At 41.3% G+C, this 27,615-nt stretch overlaps 1 protein-coding gene across 3 annotated transcripts in view; it reads right to left on the bottom strand.

Moving 5' to 3' along the window:
• The window catches only part of LOC126425288 (uncharacterized), a 390,004-nt gene that overhangs the window by 61,585 nt on the left and 300,804 nt on the right, over window positions 1-27,615 (bottom strand). For all 3 annotated transcript variants that reach the window (XM_050088259.1, XM_050088260.1, XM_050088261.1), the window contains one exon: window positions 16,372-16,765. In XM_050088259.1, coding sequence (XP_049944216.1) covers window positions 16,372-16,765 — 394 coding nt within the window. The remainder of the gene's footprint in view (window positions 1-16,371; window positions 16,766-27,615) is intronic.

Below are 27,615 nucleotides of genomic sequence, written 5' to 3'. Positions count from 1 at the left end.
TACAGCTGCTGTTTATCTGTTATTACTGGATTAATATTTACTTAATTACACTGACCATTTTCAATGAAAATATTTTTTTACATCTGTGTATACAAGGACTGTTTATAATACACAACTACTTATCACAAAGCTTTAAAACAAGACTCTGCTACTTGTCATGTATCTAATGAGAAATATTTTAATTGTATTTTGAATTGGCAGGGATTCCCAATTTCTTTCTTTATATGAGGTGAGGACTTGTTGAGTATCTTACCAGCAAGGTACATATTGAAAAATTATTTTTGTGTCTTGTGCTGTGGCTGTGTAAATCACTGTTCAGTTGACACTGATATTTGTTAGCAGAAGTAAATGTATTGGGAAGTGAGTGTACAAATTCCAAGATCCTCAAAAACACTTCTGCATGTTGTGTGACTATTTTGCATAATATTCTGACTGCTCACTTCTGCTGAATAAACATGTTATGTACTGTTAGTATTCCGTATTTCTGGAAGGCTTTTGACATTGTACCACACAAGCAGCTCAGAGCAAAATTGTGTGCTTATAGAATATCATCTCAGTTGTTTGACTGGATTCATGATTTCCTGTCAGAGAAGTCACAGTTTGTAGTAACTGATGGAAAGTCATCAAGTAAAACAGAAGTGATTTCTGGCTTTCCCCAGGGTAGTGTTATAGGCCCTTTGCTGTTCCTTAACTATATAAACGATTTTGGAGACAATCTGAGCAGCCCTCTTCAGTTGTTTGCAGATGACACTGTCATTTATCGACTAATAATGTCATCAGAAGATCAAAACAAATTGCAAAACAATTTAGAAAAGATATCTGAATGGTGCAAAAAGTGGCAGCTGACCCTAAATAAGGAAAAGTGCGAGGTAATCCACATGAGTGCTAAAAAGAACTCGTTAAACTTCAGTTACACAATAAATCAGTCTAATCTAAAAGCCGTAAATTCAACTAAATACCTAGGTATTACAATTACAAACAACTTAATTGGAAGAAACACATAGAAAATATTGTGGAGAAGGCTAACCAAAAACTGTGTTTTATTGGCAGGACACTTAGAAAATGTAAGAGACCTACTAAGGAGACTGTCTACACTATGCTTGTCCATCCTCTTTTAGAATAGTGCTGCGCGGTGTGGTATCCTTAACAGATAGGACTGACGGAGTACATCAAAAAAATTCAAAGAAAGGCAGCACATTTTGTATTATTGTGAAATATGGTAGAGAGTGTCACAGAAATGATACAGGATTTGTGCTGGACATCATTAAAAGAAAGGCGTTTTTCATTGCAACGGAATCTTCTCATGAAATTCCAATCACCAACTTTCTCCTCCAAATGCAAAAATATTTTGTTGACACTGACCTACATAGGGAGGAACTATCACCATGATAAAATAAGGGAAATCAGAGGTCATAGAGAAAGATATAGGTGTTCATTCTTTCTGCACACTATACGAGATTGGAATAACAAAAAATTGTGAAGGTGGTTCAATGAACCCTCTGCCAGGCACTTAAATGTGATTTGCAGAGTATCCATGTAGATGTAGATACACTGCCCAGAATATAATTCTGTAAAGCAATAGAGAATGATAATAATCCTTCTTAAAGAGGAAACCTCATGACAACTACAAGCAACATATATAGATGTAAATGACTGGCTGGAGGAGATAAGCTAATAATAAATATATCTTTTCTGGACTTCAGTTTGAAGGAGGAAATCTCTGACACTTCTGTGACAATGAACTCCAGAGGAACTACACTCTCCCTGGAAACAAAATTTTAGTATATGGCTTCAATGTGATTTTAAATAGCAGACATACACATAACAGAAACAAATCTGACACTGAGGAATGTATGTTGCAACCTATGTTTACTTGCACACAAAGCAAGCTCCAAGACTCTTTGAATAGTATACTTTGCCCAGTTCTCCAGCACTCTACAGCATGGGATTATAATCTGGGGTAGAACATGTAAATGCATGAGAAAGAATTTAAAGGACATAAATAAAAACTTTCAATGAAGTACATGAATGGTTTCCAAGTGGCCTCCAAGTAGCTGAACATACTCATTTCCAATCAATTATTGGTTCAGTTGGACCAGAGGACCCAGTCCATTCCACATAAACACAGTCCACATCATTATGAGGTCACCATCAGCTTGCACAGTTTCTGGTTGTCAACCTGGGTCCTTAGCTTTGTGAGGTCTGCACCACACTTGAATCCTACAAACAGCTCTTATCACCTGAAATCAGGACTCGTCTGAGCAGGCCACAGTTTTCCAGTCATCTAGCAAAGGTACTCGTGTCACTCATCTGCTTTAGCCCATTAATACCAGATTCAACCACATTACCCTAATGGATATGTTCGCTGTACATCCCACAATCATTTCTGCAGTTATTTCATGCAGTGTTGCTTGTCCATAAGCACTGACAACTGTACAGAAATATTGCTACCCTCAATCGTTAAGTGAAGGCCGTCAGTCACTGCATTGTCTGCAGTGAGAGGTAATGCCTGAAATTTGGTATTCTTCTCTCAGCACTGTGGACCTTGTAATATTGGATTCCCTGACAATTTCCAAAATGGAACATGCCAAGTGGCTAGCTCAAACTACCATTCCATGTTCAAAGTCTGTTAATTCCCTTTGTGAGGTCATAAGCATATCAGAAACCTTTTGACCTGGATCATCTGAGTATCAGTGACATCTCTGCCAATGCACTGCCCTTTTATACATTCTCTATAGACAACCATATGTATATTGCTATACCGTAACTTTTGTACCAAACGACGTGGTGCACGGGTTAGTTCACTGGACTTCCATTCTGGAGGATGACAGTTCAAATCCGTGTCCATCCATCCTGATTTAGGTTTCCCGTGATTTCCCTAAATCACTTCAGGCAAATGTCAGGATGGGTCCTTTGAAAGGGCACACCCTTCCCCATCCCTTCCTAATCTGTAATCTGATTGGTTCCCCCCCCCCCCCCCCCCTCGCTTCCTCCCAAATCGGTCAACCATGAGTTTTGTCATGTCGATGTAATGCATAATGTAAGAGTCTCAGGGAGGCTATTTGGCTCATGTTTATAGGACAGTTGCAATGCCGGAAGACTGTAGCAAAATGCACAAAGACCTACAGAGAATCGATGATCACTCCAGGAACTGGCAGTTGACCCTGAATGTAAAAAAAATGTAACTTACTGTGCATAAACATGTGAAGATATTCAATACTGTTTAGTTACACAGTGGTCAGCAAATCTCTGGGAACAGTAACTGTTGTAAAATACCTAGCAGTAGCCTCCTAAAATGGAATGACCGCTTGAAACAAAAAGTAAGAAAAGCAGAAATTCATTCATGAAACGAGTGCCTTACAAAACACTTGTTCAACTAATTCTTGAGTGTCATTCATCAGTACGGGACCATTGCCAGGTAGGATTAATAGAAGAGATAGAGAAGATCAAATAAACATCCACACAAGACTGTGGAACGCAATCGTGACTTATCCAAAGTTAATGTCCTATATGCCCTAATCTCTTCAAAAGTTAGTGGGTCATTTTTCTTTGCAGAGGAAACTGTGACTACCTTCTTATAACTGGACATGCTGCCACAATGCCTTGGGTCACAGTTACAGTATGATAGTGGGGACTTCATATTGCGACATGGAAGCGGTACACTGTACTTGCTTCAGATTTTCATGGTTATCTCGATGCCGAACTGCCTCAGTATACCTGTTGTGACTCTCCTCTTTTTCAGTGGCCCCCAAGTTCACCTGACTTAACACTGTGATTGTAGTAGGGAAGTTCTGGTAGAATTTAAATACTTTTGGAGTAAAGGATACCACTGCCCAGAATATAATTCTGTAAAGCAATAGAGAATGATAATAATCCTTCTTAAAGAGGAAACCTCATGACAACTACAAGCAACATATATAGATGTAAATGACTGGCTGAAGGAAATAAGCTAATAATAAATATATCTTTTCTGGACTTCAGTTTGAAGGAGGAAATCTCTGACACTTCTGTGACAATGAACTCCAGAGGAACTACACTCTCCCTGTGACACTCTGAAAAGCAGAAGCAATGAGTTGTTGACAGACACACACATAAAAGAGAAGGAAAACTTGCTAGCTTTAATAAAGAATCATTTCTTGAGTTAGGTACAAATGTTGAACAGGTGGGGAGCAGTGCATGATGAAGGTGAAGTGGAGATGTGAATTGGGAGGGGGTGATAGGACAGAGCAAGAGGAAATTTTTCATTGGAATGTGCCAATTTTGTAATCACGTTTTCTGAATTCATATCAGATGGCATGGAAGAGGACATTCTGTTCAATGTACCTCATTAAGTTTGAGCTCGGGGTATGATGATTCCTTCAATTTCACAACCATTGTGATTAAAATTGTCAGTTGTCCTCGTCTTCCAAGTGCCTTCGTCCATCCTTTGCCATGGTTTCATCTTCTCCTTCCCCTTCTTAAATTTGTAGGTCTTCTCTCCTTTTACCATAATTATAATTTTTGTCCTCAGTTTCCACCCTTTGTTAATATTCCAGATCATTTCTCTCACTCACACTCCTGCACATCCCTTCCTCCTGCTCTGTTCCTCCCCTCCAACCCCCCCCCCCCTCCCCCACACCCCCACCCCCCACCCCCCACCTGCCCACCCTTCCCATATGAGTGTTCCCATCACATTTCACTGAGTTAAGTGGTGTAATAGTTGAGCATCGGATTTTCATTCTGGAGGGGCAAAGAATTCAAATTTATGTTCTGTTATTTAGTTTTAGTATTTAAGTTTTCTGTTCCATTCTTAAATCTCATATGGCAAATGCTACAATTGTGCTTTTGAAAATGACAGTTATTTTGCATACTCGAATTCAAATACTTTATTCATCCAGTAAATCTATACAGATTGTAGGATGTCAACGTAGATGACATTGAGACAAGTAAGTTAATATAAGACTCGTGTGGCTTCACAAATGTTGGGTAATATTCCAAAAGTCAATGACAGATGTAGAATACATCACATCATATGATGACATACCTCATCGCATGTGCAGTGGTTATGCCTGTCGGTCTGACACACATGATATTCCCAAGCCAAGTCAAGTATTCACATTAGTATGGCGCTATGCTTATCTGCACGACTTAAGCACTCGGGGCTCAGGGTTCGAGTCATGCTTCTAGCATGAGGCAAGTATGTTTTTACACTGAGGTATTAATTTATTTACTGTACTCATGTTTTCTTTTACTGCAAAGAACAGTACAACAAAAACCTGCCATATTGTGTCACAAATAAATAAGGATAAACTTGTGACTTGTGTCGCTACCAGTAAATGACCTATGTTTTCTCTAGTTTGTAATGTCTGCAAATAAAAAAAATAAGGGAGAAAAGGAGAAAGAAACAAAAGTAAGAACATATTTTACTTGGTTGCAGTGAGAAGAATAATTTTGGGCACAGGTAAACTCCCTTTTATAAGAGAAGAAGATACTTGTCTTTAACAGTGTACAGTCAACTGTGGAAGCCACAATATCCTGAAGGAGATCCCAATAGAGGAATCAAAACATTGGTTGTATACAAGAAATGCGATGCAGCCCAACAACTCAAAGAATTACACATTCAATAGTATAAATGAAAATGAAATGTTGTGTGGCTATGGCCTCCCATCGAGTAGACCAGTCACCTGGTGCACGTCTTTTGAGTTGACACCACTTCAGCGACTTGCGTGTCGATGGTGACGAGATGTTGATAATAAATACAACACGACTCCCAACCCCTGAGTGGAGAAAATCTCCAACCCAGCCGAAAATCAAAACTGGGACCCTTAGCACGGCATCCCATCACACTGACCTCTCAGCTGTCGAGGCGGACTATAGTATAAATAGTTCACAAAGAAATATTTTGTTTAAAGAAATATTCTAAATTTACAGTATCTGTAAACCTTGAGCACATCAAACTTCAATCCTGCTAAAAACTGTTTTGTTTTTCAATTGACACATCCTATTCTTCACACAATTTTGAAATCCCAAAGCACATTACAACATCAATGTCATAAAACAGTACCTATAATTAGTTATCAATCAGTGCACATCCAGTACTCAGTATATGGTTTTCATCACATAATTTTCTGTCATCATCTGGCACTCATTAAGCAAACATCAATGATAGTTAGTCTTTGGCACTACTGAATTTGTGGGACCACTCATAATCCACATAGGCTGCCTATTATACATAAAGTACGGGAAAGGCAACTGCTCGCCCTCTAGCAGACAGATCTGTGCAGCACAGAGACATGTAAGAGGAAACAGCATTCACACTAGCGTTCAAGCTCTTGCTCTTTTTCTATCACACATTCATATACACAACTGCATACATTTCCAAATGTGCACTGCCGTGGGCAGTCACACCACAGTCACAGGAGTGTGAATTTGGGAGTGTATATGGTTGTGTGTATGAATATGTGCACTTTTACTAGAAAAAGAGAAAGAGCTTGAAATCTAGTGTGAATGCTGTTTCCTGTTACGCATCTCTGGTGCTCCATGCATCATTCTGCTGTAGATGAGTGGTCGCCTTTTGCTTATTTTATGTATTGTTCCATCCAGGAATATCCATTAGTGTGTTAAAAAATTTATGTTAATAAGGGGGCAATATAGAAAGCTGTGAACAACCCAATGTTAAAATTCCAGTTCTAACAATGCAACAAAAATGACCTGCAGACTTTACATTTCGTGTCACTTATTATGATATCATTAGCCTCTGTCACCGACCACAGTTAGTACTGCCAAAACAAACGAAACCAATGTTTCATTTCAATAGCGACCAGTCACTGAATTCTCTGTTAAAGAAGGAAAATTTGGTTCTGAAATTCACCTCAGCCTTTACTGTTCCTATGTGGATATTTGAATGGGCACCAGCTGTGTTACAAGATGGGTGAAACATTTCAAAGATGGAAACACAAGTATCAAAGATATGGCTTGCAGTGGTTGTCATTGAACTGCCTTCAGGGAAGGCATCAAGGAAACTGTTGATGAGCTCATAAGAGAAGACAGGTGTGTCACAGTGAATGAAAACATAGCAGAACTTGCAGCAGGACACAGAGGAGCCCAAGAAATGATTCAAAGTTTATGTTATCAAAATTTTTGTACTCAATGGGTCCCACATCTATTGACCAAAGACTACAAACTTGAGAAAAGAACAATCACTCAAAACCTTCATCAGAGATTTCAAAATGAAGGTGATGGTTTTTTTATGAACATTGACACAGGTGACGAAAAGTGGTTCCATCGTTACAAGCCTGAAACAAAATGCCAGAGAAAAGGATGGCAGCATTCGGATTCACTAAGCTAGGACAGTCTCATCTGCTGGAAAAATTCTGCTGGGATGCACAGGGTTGCATTCTGATTGATTTTTTGAACCTGGACAAACCATAAATTCTGCAAACTATACTCACATGTCTGAGCTCCTTTACGCATTACAAATTTTTTAGGAATAAAGGAGAGGAATCACCAAAAGGCAGAAACAGTGCATGCATGCATGCATGCATGCACGCACGCACACGCGCACACACACACACACACACACACACACACACACACACACACACACACACACACACACACACACACACCTGTCTCCCTACATTGTGCTCAGTCAACTGCCACCTCTTTCCTGGTCCACAATGAGTGTACCGTGTGAAGTGGGGTGTGGGGGTGGGGCGAGTGATGGAGAGAAGCGGGAGGCAGGGAGGGGGTTGGGGGAAGTATTTACCGGCTCAAAGGAGAGTACTTTCACGGGTGGTCCACCCTCTCATGGGGCAGGATAGCTGCCATGATACACACCAGCTCTGCTGCAACTATTGCACAGTATTTTACATTGGTATGACAACCAACCAACTGTCAACTAGAATGAATGACCACTGTCAAACTGTTGCCAAAAATAAGGTGGACCACCCAGTGGTACAACATGCAGCACAGCACAACATCACGACTCTCCACATCAGCTAGTTGTGTGCTGTTATCTCACACCCTAGTCTATGAAATCGTATGCCCAGCCATCTGCCACCTGCCCCCTCTACCTGTACCCCTAGCTAGCCCACAGACAGCTCCCCACCCTCTCGCAAGTCACTAGATGCGGCCCCCAACCCTCTCCCTGCTGCCTGCTTCTCTCCATCTGTCACTCCCCCCACCCTCCTCCGGCAAACATCCTCACCTCAACCCAGTACATTCACTATGGGTCAGAGAAGACGTGGCACAATGTAGGGAAACAGGTATGTGCATATGTGTGTGTGTGTGTGTGTGTGTGTGTGTGTGTGTGTGTGTGTGTGTGTGTTTGTGTATGTGTGTGTTTTCCCTACAAGCTTGAAACAGGAAATGCATTGCGAGAGCCAGCAAATCTCTGCACCTTTTGTTTGTGTACCTATTGACAAAGCGGTGCTTCTGCCTTTCAGTGAGTCATCTCCTTTATTCCTCAATAATTCTTAATTCTCAACTACAACTACCCACACATTATTATACCTACATTGTGCATTCCTTCATAAACCCTATGGGAAGAAGATCATCATCCTGCAACAGGATAACACATGTTCTCACACTGCTTGTGTCACCATAGAGAAGTTCAGGCAAGGTTACAGTCCTAACTGGGCCCATCTAACTACCATCTTTCTGGTTATGTTTAGGAACAGATGCAATGACAAATTTATGAGATGGTGGAAGACGTACAGCAAGCAGTGCATCATTGTCTTCCGGAAGCTGCAATGGAGTTCTATCATAAGGGTACTTTCAGACTCGCAGAATGCTGTGAAAAATATTTGTGAAGAAATGAAGACTATGTTGAAAAGTGACAGAAAGTATTTAGATTAAGTTGAGGTACCCAGTTTGTCTAAATAATGAGGAATACTTAAAAAAACTGTTCCTTATTACTTTCAGTATGGCTCTCGTACATTTCTATATTGCTGATCATTGAAATTAAATTTAGTGTTGATAAATGTGAAGGGAATAAAAAGCCAATCTACAGTCCTGTGAACATTTACTCAGTAACTGTTTACCATATGAAATAATCAACAGGAGATTGAGTAAAGAATAAGAATATCCAGGAAACTTGTGAGGTATCGGACAGGTCAATAACACTCCACACTATATTACACACCCTTCTAGACAATTAATTCTGCCCTCTCCCCCTAGATACTGCAATTGTCACAACTGTCAGTGTTGCTGATAAACCTTTTGGAGCATAAGGTTGTAGTGCATGAAACTCATCCGGTCATGAAAGCCTTCATTCTGACAACTGTCAGCGTTCATAAACTAAAAAAAAAAAAAAAAAAAAAAAAAAAAAAAAAAAAAAAAAAAAAAAAAAAAAAAAAAAAAAATCCTACTCAGAATCAGTGTAATGACATAGCAGGATGCAGTGTGTGACTTAAATATACACTGATAGATGTTACCTGATTGGATAGGTTAATTAAGAGTAAGCCCTGGAGTTGGTGAAAAAATTATGTACGAGGGAAAGTCCTTATGCAATGAAACCCAGCACATGACATAATGCTATTATAAACATATATAAAAATACCCGATCAGTCTAAAAAGTTCTGAGGCTGGATTAACAGAAAATACAAAAAAATAGATAGTGATTTTAATGCTTCAGGTATTCTACATAGACTCCCCACACTTACGCACAATGCACAGAATGTTCATGCAGCCTGATGAAACTGCCAGAAAAATTCTTCTTTGGGGTGTTGTTAAGCTTGTATATCATGTTGCCTTGAATGTCAGTTATGTCATCAAAGTGTTGACTTTTCTATGAATTTCTGCTCTTTATCTTTTTGTGCAAAATCTCAACACCCATACTGAATTTTTTTCCAAAAATGAACTGTCCATATCTTGCATGTTAACCAAGTTCTAACAGGTAACCTTGGGTTGCTGTTTTTGTTTGGTTGTCACGATATTCAGAACAAACTTTGCACAAACTTTTCTCCTCTTTAAAACAATTTGGAGACTGTCTTGAACACTTGATTCTGAGTTCTTCCTTTGCTACAATTTATGACAATGAAAACACTGACACACTATCATGGAATATCCACTACTTATCCATCTCTGCCCACAAATGTCTGGTGGAATGCATATCTGTTGTTTACAGTAAGCAATATTACGAAAATGATAGATGCTGCTCACCACAAACATGACACATTGCATTGCAGACAGGCACAATGAAAAGAGGGTACTTCGAGTACCTCTATCGGTTCTCCCTTCTATTCCAGTCTCGTATTGTTTGTGGAAAGAAAAATTGTCAGTATGCCTCTGTGTGGGCTCTAATCTCTCTGATTTTATTCTGATGGTCTCTTCATGAGATATATATGTAGGAGGAAGCAATATACTGCTTGACTCCTTGGTGAAGGTATGTTCTCAAAACTTCAACAAAAGCCCATACCAAGCTACTGAACATCTCTCCTGCAGAGTCTTCCACTGGAGTTTATCTATCATCTCCATAACTCTTTTGTGATTACTAAATGATCCAGTAATGAAGCGTGCTGCTCTCCATTGGATCTTCTCTATCTCTTCTATCAACCCTATCTGGTACGGATCCCACACTAGTGAGCAATGTTCAAGCAGTGGGTGAACAAGTGTACTGTAGCCTACTTCCTTTGTTTTCAGATTGCATTTCCTTAGGATTCTTCCAATGAATCTGTCTGGCATCTGCTTTACCAATGATCAACTTTATATGATCATTCAATTTTAAATCACTCCTAATGCCTACTCCCAGATAATTTATGGAATTAACTGCTTCCAGTTGCTGACCTATTACATTGTAGCTAAATGATAAAGGATCTTTCTTTATATGTATTCACAGCACATTACACTTGACTACATTGAGATTCAATTGCCATTTCCTGCACCATGCGTCAATTCGTTGCAGATCCTCCTGCATTTTAGTACAATTTTCCATTGTTACAACCTCTCGATATACTACAGCATCATCCGCAAAAAGCCTCAGTGAACTTCTGATGTTATCCACAAGGTCATTTATGTATATTGTGAATAGCAAAGGTCCTACGGCACTCCCCTGTGGCACACCTGAAATCACTCTTACTTCGGAAGACTTTTCTCCATTGAGAATGACATGCTGCATTCTGTTATAAGGAACTCTTCAATCCAATTACACAATTGGTCTGATAGTCCATATGCTCTTACTTTGTTCATTAAACAACCGTGGGAACTGTATCGAACACCTTGCAGAAGTCAAGAAACACGGCATCTACCTGGGAACCCGTGTATATGGCCCTCTGAGTCTCGTGGACGAATAGCATGAACTGGGTTTCACACATTCGTCTTTTTTGAAACCCATGCTGATTCCTACAGAGTAGATTTCTAGTCTCCAGAAAAGTCATTATACTCGAACATAATACATGTTCCAAAATTCTACAACTGATCGAGGTTAGAGATATAGGTTTATAGTTCTGCACATCTGTTCGACGTCCCTTCTTGAAAATGGGGATGACCTGTGCCCTTTTCCAATCCTTCGGAATGCTACACTCTTTTAGAGACCTACAGTACACCGCTGCAAGAAGGGGGGCAAGTTCCTTCACGTACTCTGTGTAAAATAGAACTGGTATCCCATCAGGTCCAGCCGGCTTTCCTCTTTTGAAGAATTTTATTGTTTCTCTATCCTTCTGTCATCTATATTGATATCTACCATTTCATCATCTGTGCGACAATCTAGAGAAGGAACTACAGTGCAGTCTTCCTCTGTGAAACAGCTTTGGAAAAAGACATTTAGTATTTTGGACTTTAGTCTGTTGTCCTCTGTTTCAGTACCATTTTGGTCACAGAGTGTCTGGACATTTTGTTTTGATCCACCTACTACTTTGACATAAGACCAAAATTTCTTAGGATTTTCTGCCAAGTCAACTTTACTTTACTTTACTTTAGTGCCAAATTTACTTTCGAATTCATTGAGAGCCTCTCACATAGCCCTCCTCATACTACATTTCGCTTTGTGTAATTTTTGTTTGTCTGCAAGGCTTTGGCTATGTTTATGTTTGCTGTGATGTTCCCTTTGCTTCTGCAGCAGTTTTCTAACTCGGTTGTTGTATCCCAGTGGCTCTTTCCCATCTCTTATGATCTTGCTTGGCACATACTCATCTAATGCATATTGTAAATAGTTTTGAACTTTGTCCACTGATCCTCAACACTATCTGTACTTGAGACGAAACTTTTATGTTGAGCCATCAGATACTCTGAAATCTGCTTTTTGTCACTTTTGCTAATCAGAAAAATCTTCCTACCTTTTTTAATGTTTCTATTTATGACTGAAATCATCGATGCAGTAATCACTTTATGATCACTGGTTCCCTGTTCTGTGTTAACTGTTTCAAATAGTTCGGGTCTGTCACCAGAAGGTCTAATACGTTTTCATCACGAGTCAATTCCCTGTTTAACTGCTCAAGGTAGTTTTCAGATAACGCACTTAAAAAAATTTCACTGGATTCTTTGTCCCTGCCACCTGTTATAAATGTTTGAGTCTCCCAGTCTATATCTGGCAAATTAAAATCTCCACCCAGAACTATAACATGGTAGGGAAATTTACTCAAAATACTTTACAAATTTTCCTTCAGGTGCTCTGCCACAACAGCTGCTGAGCCAGGGGGCCTATAGAGACATCCAATCACCATGTTGGAGCCTGCTTTAACCATGACCTTCACCCAAATTATTTCACATTTCGGATCTCCGTCAATTTCCTTCGATACTACTGCACTTTTTATCACTATAAACACACCTCCCCCTTCACTATCCTGCCTGTCCCTGCGGTATACATTCCAATCTGAGTTTAGAATTTCATTACTGTTTACATCTGGTTTCAGCCAACTTTCTGTCCATAGTACTATATGGGCATTGTGACCGTTTATTAATGAGAGCAGTTCTGGGACCTTTCTATAGACGCTCCTGCAGTTTACTATTACTATATTAATATTGTTATTCCCTGTTGCGTTTTGCTTACTACTACCTTGTCGCATCTCAGGAGGTGTCTTGTCGGGCCTAGGGAGGGAATTCTCTAACCTAAAAAACCCACATGTGCACTCCACACATACTCCACTGCACTTGTAGCTGCTTCCTGTGTGTAGTGCACACCTGTCCAGTTCAGGGGGACCCTACATTTCTCCACCCGATAGCGGAGGTCGAGAAATTTGCACACCAGATACGCGCAGAATCGTCTGAGCCTCTGGTTTAAGCCTTCCACTCGGCTGCAATCAGTTCTGGGAATGATACTACAAATAGTTAGCTCAGATTCCACCCCACAAGCAAGGCTTTCCACCGTCATCCACTCCGCCAGCCACCTATATGAACTGAGGATGACCTCTGAACCCAGACGGCAGGAGTCATTGGTGCCAACATGAGCAACATTTTGCAGTTGGGTGCACCCAGTGCTCTCTATCGCTGATGGAAGGGCCTCCTCCATATCTCGGATAAGACCCCCCGGTAAGCACACAGAGTGAATACTGGCCTTCTTCCCCAACCTTTCCACTATTTCCCTAAGGGGCTCTCTCACCCGCCTATCATTGGAGCTCCCAATCACTAATAAAACCTTCCCACTGTGTGCCTGCTGGGACCTTGCTGAAGGAGCGGCAACATGTCAACTCACAGGCACAGCACGCAATGCCACACGGCCAGCCTCCACATTGACCCTCTGCCGCGAACGCCGCTGAACCTGCCACTCCCCTTGGGGAGAGGGTAGCCCAATCGCGCCTGGTACCCATGAAGATGTCTCGACAGCAGGGACTGTGGGTGAAGCATGTGACACCTGGGGTGTACCATGCGATGCACCAGACTCCAGCAGCCTGAAGACGGCTGACCGCAGCCATCAACACGTTCAGCTGTTCGCGAACAGCGGCCAGCTCCTCCTGCATCCATACACAGCAGTCACACATCCTATCCATCCTAAGAAGTCAACAATTTACTGTAGAGAGTTAATCAACTTTGAACTAGACTGCTAATTCACTAAAGGCAGCTGATAGCTGACTAAACTGTGGTTACTAGACGCTTCTTGTTGAAAACAATGAAAATAAGCACACCCTGTCTCTGGACTGTATTCAAAACAAACACTAGTGCTACTGGCACTACAGCTGACTAAAGGGACTCTGACTATATTCAAAACAAACACAAAATCTATGGAACACTATTATTAGTACTCGAAAATTAAAGCTTCCTGAAAGCAAAATCACACGGAAGAAGAAGTGACAAGTAAGAAAAATACGTTAATACTTAAATGGCTCTGAGCACTATGGGACTTAACATCTGTGGTCATCAGTCCCATTAATACTTAAATTAACGTAGCTCGCTGCACAGCGATGTGAAGCAGATGGCAGTTACGACGACACTGGCTTTTGGCCAGAACCTTCTTCAGTAGGGAAACAACATGTACAGTCACACAAGCAAGCACATCTCAGCACACATGATCACTGTCTTAAGCCACTCCAGCTAGAATCTATCTCCAGAATGAGTGGAGATAGCAGTCATGTGTGCTGAGGTGTGCTTGCTTGTGTGCATATGTGTGTTTTTTCCTTTCTGAAGAAGGATTTGGCCAAATACTGCAAAGTGTAACAGTCTTTCAACTATGCCTGTCTGCAACTCAACAGTGATCAGCAAACTATCCTTTTCATAATATTTTTGATATTACAACCTAGACCTCCCACTGTTTGATTTTGTTGTTGTTTGTAATTGTTAGTTCAAGCTGCCATGGTTGTCACTGTGCTGACATCGCTTATACACCAGGAATAAAATCAGTCTCACAACTTTTTGGACAGATAGTGTAAGGTAAAGTTGTTCACAACCCAACATTCGGGTTCAACACCATTGCTTCACTAGGCATGGTGCTATTGGAAGTGGTACACTCTTGGCTTCCTCCAACCACTGAGTTGACATATCCAGCCACTTACAGGTGGATCTACAGTTTCATGAGTGTTCAGAACTGTGGTACAAATCAACAGTTTTCATTTTGATACACACAGTGAGAATAGTAATGTTAAAGCTCTGCTACCAAATTGATTTGTTCACTACATTATGTATTTCAGGAGACTGTTTACCATCACTAAGTGTACAAGAAAATGTAACATTTGTCAAAAGCTTGATGGAAGGTCATGAGTAAGGTGATCCATTTCTACCACTAGGTTATGTTGGACCATTTACACAAGTTTAAGTGTTCTCTGGGGGCTCACTCAGCTTGAATAATTAATAGTGTGCTTCCAGATGTTGTGCCAAGCTGTTGTTTGCATTTTATCCACAATATTTCAACAACTGATTCAGCCATCTCTTTTAAATTCTACGAGATTTGCAGTTGTTCGTCTCCTGAACTCAAGCTTAGCCTGGTTGGAGTCCAAGCAGTGAGTATCCATAACAGCAAAACTTGTAGCATTTGATGAAGATGGCTGGATAGATAGTCAAAATATTGTGCATAAAATGGAAATAACAACTCAGCAAAACACCCAGAAGCACTCTATTACACGAGTTTATTTTGAGCTGTACATGTCATTAGGCACACGGAATGCATAAAATCTGGCTTGCTCATACATGGATTATGTTTTCTTCTTCTGTTTCAATGTAAGGTTCTAAAAATTGTCACTGTTGACCTATCTTGATTATGAATTTACAGTATGTGTTTAATTATTCACCTCACCATACGTGATGATGGGGTCCAGCCTTCTGAAAAATTTAATGCAGTGAATGGGTTAATTCAGTGGCACAGACTGCACATTTCTTTTACCTCTTCTTATTTTCAGGCTGCCATGGTCATCACTGTTCCACTTTCTCAATATAGACAGTATTAAATAGGAAATAGTTTCCTGATATTTTCTAAAATACTATTTATATGGTCACAAACTGGCTTTTGCCTTTCATAGGCCACTGTCATGGCACAGCAGAATGTTGCAACAACAGACAAAATGACATGCAGCTTACAAAGATGTTATTCATACAGAAGATACATAAAAGGTTGACATACAGATTGTTTACAAAATTATTATATTTTTATTTAATACAGAAATTGTCACAAGTATCAAAAAATGGAAAGCAATCTTTGCATCTAACAGCAGTTTAAAAATAAAATTTCCTTTTTCCCATCTGTTCAATTAATATCTCACCGTTTTGTGTATCTTTGGTGTTAGTATAAGTAATATCTGTCAAAGCAGCATGTCATTTTATCATTGTTGTGACATTCAGTTGTCACCTGATGTTGGCCTGCTAAACTGAAAGCCATTTTGTGACAAAATGAATAATATTTTGGAGAAAATCAGGAGAGTGTTTTCTATTTAATATTGTTGCACATTCTGAAAAATGCTGACAGAAAATTAAGTTAATGTCAAATGAATAACTACAAACAGGAACAACTTATTAGAAACCTTATCGTACCTCATTTCTTCCTCAGCTGAATCCAGGAGAGAAGTGACTTGCATAACTAGCTCATTCATTACACTTTCATACTCAAATTCAACCAGTCTACACCCCATGCTACAAATAGCATCTCCAAATATTTCATTCAAACCCCATGTACCATATTTTTGCGCTTTCCACATTAAGTATATCAACTCCCTCATTTCCGAGAGGTCGGTACAACTGCAGGATTGTGTAAGTCTTGACTTTGCCCACGCATGCAGACCAATCTGTGGTCTGTGCTGTAGTTCTGTTTTCAGCATGTTTAGTGTCTCCTCTGTTATGCAGGTGGCATGTTTGCAAATTTCAGGCGGAGACACTTGCTGCCATATTTCTTCACAAATCTGACGGCAAGGCCACGGTACAGTCTTATCTGTAGAAACATACCACACAAACAACATTTATGCAACATTCATTAAAGTACAATGTTTTTAAAATATAAAATACTCTGCCTGACAAAAAAAGTGAAGCACCCGGAAGGAGAGGAGGAAACAAATGGAAACTTCATGGTTTGAGAGCTTGTATGATGTCATTTCAGTGATTAAAAAATTGTGTCAAATTTACAAAAAAACTGGCAGTATGGGCATACTTATCAGTATTACATTGCACCAACTCTGGCCGAGATGCATGCACTGATTCAGTCAGGAAGGGTGTTACAAGGCTTTCGTACTTCTCCCGAGGCAAGCTGTCCCACAACTATTCTAACTGTCCTCGATATCTCGAATAGCAGCACTCGGACAGACTTTACAACTCAGCTGGTCTACACACATTCTATCGGCAAAAGTATGGAGATCTTGCTGGGCACAGGAATATGTCAATAAAATCCATACAGTTCAAAGAGACACATGCCAAATGTGGACAAAAATTGTCTTGTTGAAAAATGGCACCATAGTACTGTTGCATGAGAGTGCAGGACATCTGTGACATATGAGGGGGTACCCAAAGAAAACTGGAATAACATTGCCATGGGCGGAGCTCATGTAGTACACATTTCTGCCACTAGACATGTATAGCATATTTCATTGCCAGTTCAGAGCCGCCTCTGTTGTCGACCTGGCTCGTTCTGTTCATCTACAGTGACTGTTTCTGCTAGCACTGTTTTGTTCTTGTTTTCTTTTTGTTATGGTGGGTTTAAGTGAACCACATGCAGCTGTGAAATTTTGTTAACTGGTCAGTAAAAGAGATGCTGAAACTGTTTTAGTGTTGAAAACAGCTAACCAACATGATGCTATGGGAAAAACTCAAGGGTACAAATGCTTTGCTCGATTTAAAAATGTCGACATGTGCACTGATGACATACCTCATTCTAGATGTCCACCAACTACTCGTATCGACAAAAATATTGAAAAAAATCAAGAGCTTGTACTCACAGACTATCGACAGACAATTGATCAAGTATCAGAGATTAGAGGGTTATTTCAGAGCTTGGTTTAGCGAGTTTTAATGGAAGATTTGGGAATGAAAAGTGTTATTGCCAAGTTTTTTCCTTGGGTTCTGACAATCAGAGGGAACATCGAGTTTAAACACATTGTGTTTTGACAGAAAATCTGCATCAGTTACAGCAGATTTTTTTTTTTTTTTTTCCTTCAAAGGTATGAAGAGTCTGAAGAGTCATGGTGCTATGGTTACGACCCAGAAACAAAGCAACAGTAAAACCAATGGAAGACATCATTGTCACCCTGTCCAGAAAAATGTCAGGTCAAATCAAACATCAAAACAATGCTGATTTGCTTTTCTGATGCCAAGGGCATAGTTTGTTCAGAGTTTGTTCCCCCAATCCAGATTGTTAATAAAACCTTTTGTTTGGAAGTTTTAAGAAGATTGCGCAACAATCTTTGTCAAAAGAGACCCAATTTGTGGCAGACAGAAGACTGGTTCTTCCACTATGACAATGCACCTGCATGCACAGCCATCTCTGTTAGACAGTTTTCGGCTAAAAATGGCACACTTCCACTGTCCCATGCACATTACTTGCCTGACCTGGATCCGTGCATCTTTTTCTTACTTCCACTCATGAAAAGGGACAATAAAGGACACCGATTTAACAACATTGAAGAAGTCCAGAAAAAATGAGGGAGGAGTTGTCAGCCATTTCTAAAGATGATGAAAGCACTGGTGGGACAAATGTATTAGTTGTAATGGAGAGTATTTTAAAGGGGGTAAGCTTGTTTTGTAAACAGCTTGAAAATATATAACTTTAAGAAAAAAGAAAATTTATTTATTTATTTATTTTATTTTATTTTTGCTGGGGGTGGGTGGGGGGGGGGGGGGGGAGGGGTGGAGGTACACTCTCGTACTGTTGTGGCATCAGAGTTCCCTCAATCACTAACAGCTGTCCTCTTACCTCAATCACTACCCACCAAGATCTGAGCCATCCCAATGGCTCACAATACCATGACGCCAGCATAACATTGCTGTGCCTCTTCAAAACATTGGAAGAATGAGTCCTCCCAATATGTCACCACCATACTCACTGATGACCATCATCTGCAGTAGTGCAGAACTGTGATTCATTGCTGAGCACAATGTGATTGCATTCATCAGTATTCCATGCTTCCCAGTTATAGCACGACTCCAAATGGAGCCATTTGTGTTATGTTGTTGACAGCAGTCTACACATGGGACAGTAATTCCCTAGTCCACCTGCTGCTAGTCTCTGACCACCAGTCTGGGATGATGCAGAGTGTTGCAGGGCTCCATTACTTGCTCTCAGATGGCAGGTGTTTGGTGCACGATATGGCGATCTTCTGTCATGGTGGCCAGACACGGTCGACAGAAACCATGATAACAAGTATGGGTACCTTAATGTTCACGTGCAGTCCAATGATGGGCCACTGTTAAATCTGTATGCACTGTGACTCTACATATTGCATGATTCGACAAGCTGGCCAATTGGGAATATACAGTGGTGCGCCTTTCAAACTCTGTCAGCTGCTGATAATGCTTTTTCACATGAGAATGCAGCATCTCTGTGTCCTTCACAGTTATCACTGAACATCTGACACTGCTTATCCCCTTATATACCCTATCGGGCCTTCTAATAACACTAAACATGAAGGGGACTGATGACCATAGATGTTAAGTCCCATAGTGCTCAGAGCCATTTGAACCATTTGAACTAAACATGAACACATTTAATGCACTTTAATGGCCATTCCACCTGTTGCAGAGAATTGCAATTCTAATCATTTAAATTAAGAACTGCATTATGCAATACATAGATCAATCAATATATGTTATTAGAAATCAAACAATGGAAAATGCAGGATGTAACGTAACAGTATAATGAAAAGGACAGTTGCTACTCACTATATAGTGAAGATAACCAGTTGCAGAAAGGCACAACAAGATGACTGTCTGAAAGTCAGCTTTCAGCCAACAATGCCTCTGTCAAAAGTAGACGACATGCGCACGTGCACACACTCATGTGAATGTAACTTATGTACACATGACCACAGCTAGAGCCAGCTCTGACAGACAGACACTGTGGTCATATGCCTGGAGTTGCATTTGCAGGAGTGTGTGCATGTGTGTATGTTGTCTACTTTTGACAAAGGACTTCTTGACCAAAAGTTAACTTTCAGACAGTCTTTTTGTTGTGCCTTTCAGCGACTCAGCATCTCCACTCCATAGTGAGTAACAACTATCATTTTCATTATATATTTTATTAGAGATTATTGGTTTCAGTCTAGAATCGGACCATCATAAAGTCTGCTGTATCAAAGAAAAAAAAATACACATAACCAAGTATAATGTAATTGGATAGACAAAAACGTCTACTCATCAAGCAGTGGCAGGAGAAAACACACACAAACGCGCACACGCACGTGCCCCCCTGCCCCCCCCCCCCCCCCCCCCCCCCTCCACACACACAAGTTTAACTTATGCAAGCTTTTGGAGCCAGCTGCTCCTTCTGTCAGCAAAAGAGTTGAAGGGGAAGGAAGAGGACTGCAGAGATTTAAGAAAATTACCCATCTCTGGTTGCCACCCTTCCTTCCACAATGACCTTCACCTGTTCAGATTCCACCAATCCTTAGCCCTCACCAACACAGTCCTGCAAAACTGTATCAACCAAGCCCAATCCTCGTTGCAGTACCTTCTCTCCATTCGCAAAATTCTCCTGCTATATAATCCCAAATTCCTGGAACCCATAACACACACCAAAATTCTTGCCCTGCAGGAACTTGAGCAACACACACAACACCACCTCAAAAAGCTCTCCATCCTGCTCACTTCCTATTCCCACCTTGGAGTACCACTGTCCACCACTTCTAAAACAACCTCCAAACCTCCCCCTTGCCCCCTCATAGCTGAAAAACTCTGTCTCACAGATCTACTACACTTACCCCACCCTCCAAGACTCCCTCCTCCCACCACCACACAGAACCCAGAACCTAAACAGATCCACAACACAATTATGAACCTTTTCTCCAGAAGCCTTAGTCCCACAGAAATATCAGTCCTTTCTAAAGGCCTCACCCTTTGCCCCACTCCCAAATTCAACCATGCAGGACTATTTAAAGACCTTCTCCCAGTCCCTACAGTGGAAACACTTTTCCGCTACCAACCCGACAAATCAGATTCAACCACAGACCAATATTGAACCTTGCCTAACTCAGTTCACTCCTCTGCCCAATCCTGATCCATCCCCACTGCCTCCAAACCACCCCCTGTTAACTTTCCAGAATGTCTTAACCTCGAACCTTGCCTCACCATCATTCCCCAAATCCCTCAACATGCAAACTAACCTTACATCCGCAGAAAGAACTGCAGTCCACCATCTAAAAACTGATTCTGACCTTATAATCCTAACTGCAGACAAAGGCTCCACCACCGTTGTTTTGAACCGCAATGATTACGTGACAGAAGGACTCCATCAGCTGTCACATACTTCCACCTACAAACCATGCCACAGTGATCCCATTCCAGTAATCCAGCATCTCTTGTCACTATTCAAATCCTTAGGCCCATCCCAGAACCTCTCCCCAGAGTCCATCTCTCTACTTACCCCTACCACTCCCCGTACTCCCACCTCTACACGCTTCCTAAAGTCCGTAAACCCAACCACCCAGGATGCCCCACTGTGGCCGGTTACTGTGCCCCCACTGAAAGAATCTCTGCTCTCATGGACAAACATCTTCAACCTATTACCTGGAGCCTATCCTCCTATATAAGAGATACCAACCATTTCCTTGACCGACTCTCCACAGTTCCTGTCACTTTACCACACGGTGCACTGCTCGTCACTATTGATGCCACCTCCCTGTACATTAACATTCCTAATGCCCATGGCCTTACTGCTATTGAATACTAACCTTTCCAGATGCCCTATGGATTCCAAACCAACAACCTCCTTCCTAGTCTCCATGACCAACTATATCCTAACCCACAATTACTTTTCCTTTCAAGGAATTACCTACAAACAAATCCGCAGTACGGCTATGGGCACCCGCATGGCACCATCCTATGCTAACCTATTCATGGGCCATCTAGAGGAATCCTTCCTAAAAACCCAGAATCCTAAACCTCTCACCTGGTTCAGGTTCATTGATGACATCTTTGTTATCTGGATTGAAGGTGAGGACACCTTATTCACATTCCTCCGGAACCTCAACAACTTCTCCCCCATTTGCTTCACCTGGTCCTACTCAAACCAAAAAGCCACCTTCCTAGATGTTGAGCTCCACCTCAAAGATGGTTACAACAGTACCTCCGTCCATATCAAACCTACTAAGCACCAGCAATACCTCCACTTCAATTGCCATCCAGTCCATACCAAGAAGTCTCTTCCATACAGCCTAGCCACCCGTGGTCATCACATCTGCAGTGACAAGCAGTCCCTCTCAAAATATACTGAGGGTATCACTGAAGCCTTCACTGGCCATAATTATCATCACATCCTTGTACAAAAACAAATCTCCAGTGCCTTATCTTTCCAGTCTCCCACCACCTCCCAAAGTCCCACAGTCTGGCCACAGAGGAGCATTCCCATCATAACTCAGTACCATCCAGGACTGGAGCAACTGAATTACATCTCCGCCAGGGTTTCAATTACCTCTCGTTGTGCCCTGAAATGAGAAATGTCCTGCCCACTATCCTCCCACCCCTCCTACTGTGGTATTCCACTGTCCACTGAACTTACACAATATACTCGTCCATCCGTACGCAACCACTGCTCCTAGTCCCTTACCTCATGGCTCACACCCCTGTAATAGACCTAGATGCAAGACCTGTCCCATACATCCTCCTACCACCACCTACTCGAGTCCGGTCACTAACATCACCTACTTCATCAAAGGCAGGGCTACCTGTGAAACCAGTCATGTGATTTACAAGATAAGCTGCAACCACTGTGCTGCATTCTATGTAGGCATGACAACCAACAAGCTGTCTGTCCACATGAACGACCACCGACAAACTGTGGCCAAAAAACAAGTGGACCACCCTGTTGCTGAACATACTGCCAAACATGGTATCCCTCATCTCAATGACTGCTTCACAGCCTGTGCCATGTGGATCCTTCCCACAAACACCAGCTTTTCCGAATTGCGCGGGTGGGAACTTTCCCTGAAAATACATCCTACGTTCCTGTAACCCTCCTAGCCTCAACCTTAGTTAGTCACTGTCCTCACCCATCCAGCCCCTTTCCTGTTCCCATTCCAGCATTACACAGCCGTCATTTCACCACCACACCCAGTCTTTTAATTTCTATTTCTCTCCTTTCCACTACTTACCCCCTCCACACCTTCTCACTTGCCCTCCACCTGAACTGCAACACTTCACTGTCCGCCACTACCTCCATACTATCCCTCCCCCTTCCTGCTCCGGATGTGTGTCTACTGCTGACAAAGGCCTTAATGGCTGAAAGCTATAATTGTGTGAATCTTTTTGTTGTGCCTATCGTGACTCAGCATCTCTGCTATATGGTGAGTATCAACTTTCCTTCTCTGGTATTGTTACATTCCATCCTGGATTTTCCATTGTTTAATCAAAGTACATAGCTGTTACATGAAAAGACACTAAGTGCTAAATGCATCACATCTCCTATTAATGTTAAAAAGTAGTATAAAAACGTCTCAGCTATGCCTATGCATAATTGGAAAAACAATTATCATGTATAATTGTTCCATTATTGTTATTCTAATTATGGAAATGCTCAGCTGAATTTTTTTTGCAAATACTTTCTAACATTAATATGAGACATGGTGCATTTAATGTCCTTTCATGTAACAACTACAAACCTTAATGTTTCACACTTTATTATATGTATTTTTGTTCTTATTTGGTACTATGGACCTAATGATGGACAGATCCTAACCAGAATCAATTGTCTCTAATAAAATTATCTGATACAGCATTGTATCAGTAAAGCTGTACAATACCGTCTCCATAAAACATTTGTGATCATTTACATACCATTCAATGGAACATACATGTATGAAGTTACACTGACATCCAATCTGGGTGCTTTACTTTTTTTGTCAGGCAGTGTTTTATAGCCTCACACTCATACACAAACTTACTAGATTATGTATATTGTACCAAAAATGTTTGGTATAATTAAAATCATATAACTGCAAGTAGCTAAGTATAGCTGATGTTAGTAAAATGGTTTTGAAGGATTATGCCCAAGTACAGATTTACAGGTAAATGACACAACAAAAGATTCTGAACTGTCTGATACCAACATACTATGAACTGTAAGGTTACTCAGATTTACATATTACTGTACATTGCTTTCCGCACCTTCCTTGGAAAGTAGATGCTCATTTCTGTTTTTGTATGCAACTACCATGCACATCATTTTAAAATGTGGACATTAGTAATTAAATTTGATATGAAATTATGAAGCATATAAAAGACATACTAATAATATATAGATCACTATTTGAAAACATAATTTTCTATTAGACTTAGAGAAAGCTTTTGACAATGTTGACTGGAATACTCTCTTTCAAATTCTAAAGGTGGCAGGGGTAAAATACAGGGAGCGAAAGGCTATTTACAATTTGTACAGAAACCAGATGGCAGTTATAAGAGTCGAGGGACATGAAAGGGAAGCAGTGGTTGGGAAGGGAGTAAGACAGGGTTGTAGCCTCTCCCCGATGTTGTTCAATCTGTATATTGAGCAAGCAGTAAAGGAAACAAAAGAAAAATTCGGAGTAGGTATTAAAATTCATGGAGAAGAAATAAAAACTTTGAGGTTCGCCGATGACATTGTAATTCTGTCAGAGACAGCAAAGGACTTGGAAGAGCAGTTGAATGGAATGGACAGTGTCTTGAAAGGAGGATATAAGATGAACATCAACAAAAGCAAAACAAGGATAATGGAATGTAGTCTAATTAAGTAGGGTGATGCTGAGGGAATTAGATTAGGAAATGAGGCACTTAAAGTAGTAAAGGAGTTTTGCTATTTGGGGAGCAAAATAACTGATGATGGTCGAAGTAGAGAGGATATAAAATGTAGGCTGGCAATGGCAAGGAAAGCGTTTCTGAAGAAGAGAAATTTGTTAACATCCAGTATAGATTTAAGTGTCAGGAAGTCATTTCTGAAAGTATTCGTATGGAGTGTAGCCATGTATGGAAGTGAAACATGGACGATAAATAGTTTGGACAAGAAGAGAATAGAAGCTTTCGAAATGTGGTGCTACAGAAGAATGCTGAAGATTAGATGGGTAGATCACATAACTAATGAGGAAGTATTGAATAGGATTGGGGAGAAGAGAAGTTTGTGGCACAACTTGACCAGAAGAAGGGATCGGTTGGTAGGACATGTTCTGAGGCATCAAGGGATCACCAATTTAGTATTGGAGGGCAGCGTGGAGGGTAAAAATCGTAGAGGGAGACCAAGAGATGAATACACTAAGCAGATTCAGAAGGATGTAGGTTGCAGTAGGTACTGGGAGATGAAAAAGCTTGCACAGGATAGAGTAGCATGGAGAGCTGCATCAAACCAGTCTCAGGACTGAAGACCACAACAACAACAACAATTTTCTATATTTAAGTACATCAAGTAAGTTGTAATTAAAGTTGAGGGAGAAGAAATAAAAACTTTGAGGTTCACAGATCACACCGTAATTCTGTCATCGACAGCAAGGGCACTGGAGGAGCAGTTGATTGACACTGATTCATTCATTCATTCATCCATTGTGTTCTGCAAATCTCATCAAGGGGAAAAAGCTCTTAGGATATGGAATGAGTCAAGGTATACAGTAACACAAGAGAAAGATCTCACAGAAACTTAACCTGTATTCTGTATCTATATAAATAAAAATGTAAATGTTTGTTTGTTCAAAATCTTAAATCTCTGAAATTTCTTCACCAATTGTTTTGAAATTTTGATACAACATTGCATTTGAATATGCACTTGTTTTTATATACCTACTGAAGTTCCATCTTATAGAAACTCTCTAAAAGTACTTGAACAATTTATTCCAAATTTTTACTAAATACTCTAATGAACAGCCAAATAAACATATGCTATATAGGGGAAATGTTGTCACCAGAAATCTCAAGAAGTTCTTGACCAATTTACAAAAGTACTTTGCCAATTTACTTTAACTTTTTACATGTTACTTTAATAAGCATTCAGATGAACATAAGCTACATATTTTTAAATACACTCCTGGAAATTGAAATAAGAACACCGTGAATTCATTGTCCCAGGAAGGGGAAACTTTATTGACACATTCCTGGGGTCAGATACATCACATGATCACACTGACAGAACCACAGGCACATAGACACAGGCAACAGAGCATGCACAATGTCAGCACTAGTACAGTGTATATCCACCTTTTGCAGCAATGCAGGCTGCTATTCTCCCATGGAGACGATTGTAGAGATGCTGGATGTAGTCCTGTGGAACGGCTTGCCATGCCATTTCCACCTGGTGCCTCAGTTGGACCAGCGTTCGTGCTGGACGTGCAGACCGCGTGAGACGACGCTTCATCCAGTCCCAAACATGCTCAATGGGGGACAGATCTGGAGATCTTGCTGGCCAGGGTAGTTGACTTACACCTTCTAGAGCACGTTGGGTGGCACGGGATACATGTGGACGTGCATTGTCCTGTTGGAACAGCAAGTTCCCTTGCCGGTCTAGGAATGGTAGAACGATGGGTTCGATGACAGTTTGGATGTACCGTGCACTATTCAGTGTCCCCTCGACGATCACCAGTGGTGTACGGCCAGTGTAGGAGATCGCTCCCCACACCATGATGCCGGGTGTTGGCCCTGTGTGCCTCGGTCGTATGCAGTCCTGATTGTGGCGCTCACCTGCACGGCGCCAAACACGCATACAACCATCATTGGCACCAAGGCAGAAGCGACTCTCATCGCTGAAGACGACACGTCTCCATTCGTCCCTCCATTCACGCCTGTCGCGACACCACTGGAGGCGGGCTGCACGATGTTGGGGCGTGAGCGGAAGACGGCCTAACGGTGTGCGGGACCGTAGTCCAGCTTCATGGAAACGATTGCGAATGGTCTTCGCCGATACCCCAGGAGCAACAGTGTCCCTAATTTGCTGGGAAGTGGCGGTGCGGTCCCTTACGGCACTGCGTAGGATCCTACGGTCTTGGCGTGCATCCGTGCGTCGCTGCGGTCCGGTCCCAGGTCGACGGGCACGTGCACCTTCCGCCGACCACTGGCGACAACATCGATGTACTGTGGAGACCTCACGCCCCACGTGTTGAGCAATTCGGCGGTACGTCCACCCGACCTCCCGCATGCCCACTATATGCCCTCGCTCAAAGTCCGTCAACTGCACATACGGTTCACATCCACACTGTCGCGGCATGCTACCAGTGTTAAAGACTGCGATGGAGCTCCGTATGCCACGGCAAACTGGCTGACACCGACGGCGGCGGTGAACAAATGCTGCGCAGCTAGCGCCATTCGACGGCCAACACCGCGGTTCCTGGTGTGTCCGCTGTGCTGTGCGTGTGATCATTGCTTGTACAGCCCTCTCGCAGTGTCCGGAGCAAGTATGGTGGGTCTGACACACCGGTGTCAATGTGTTCTTTTTTCCATTTCCAGGAGTGTATATATAACATATAACAGGGAAGTGTTAGCAAAAATCTTGGAAGTTCTTGATCAATTTACTTCTAATTTTTACAAGACACTGTAATAAACATTCATATGGACACAGCCTACATATTCTTTAAACAACAATGTATAGGTTTTCTGTTAAAACTGACTGCAAGAAAGAAAATTCTGTGATTT

This window comes from Schistocerca serialis, chromosome 10, assembly GCF_023864345.2.
Source record: "Schistocerca serialis cubense isolate TAMUIC-IGC-003099 chromosome 10, iqSchSeri2.2, whole genome shotgun sequence".
Lineage (NCBI taxonomy): Eukaryota > Metazoa > Arthropoda > Insecta > Orthoptera > Acrididae > Schistocerca > Schistocerca serialis.
This window is presented reverse-complemented; position numbering and strand designations above follow the sequence as displayed.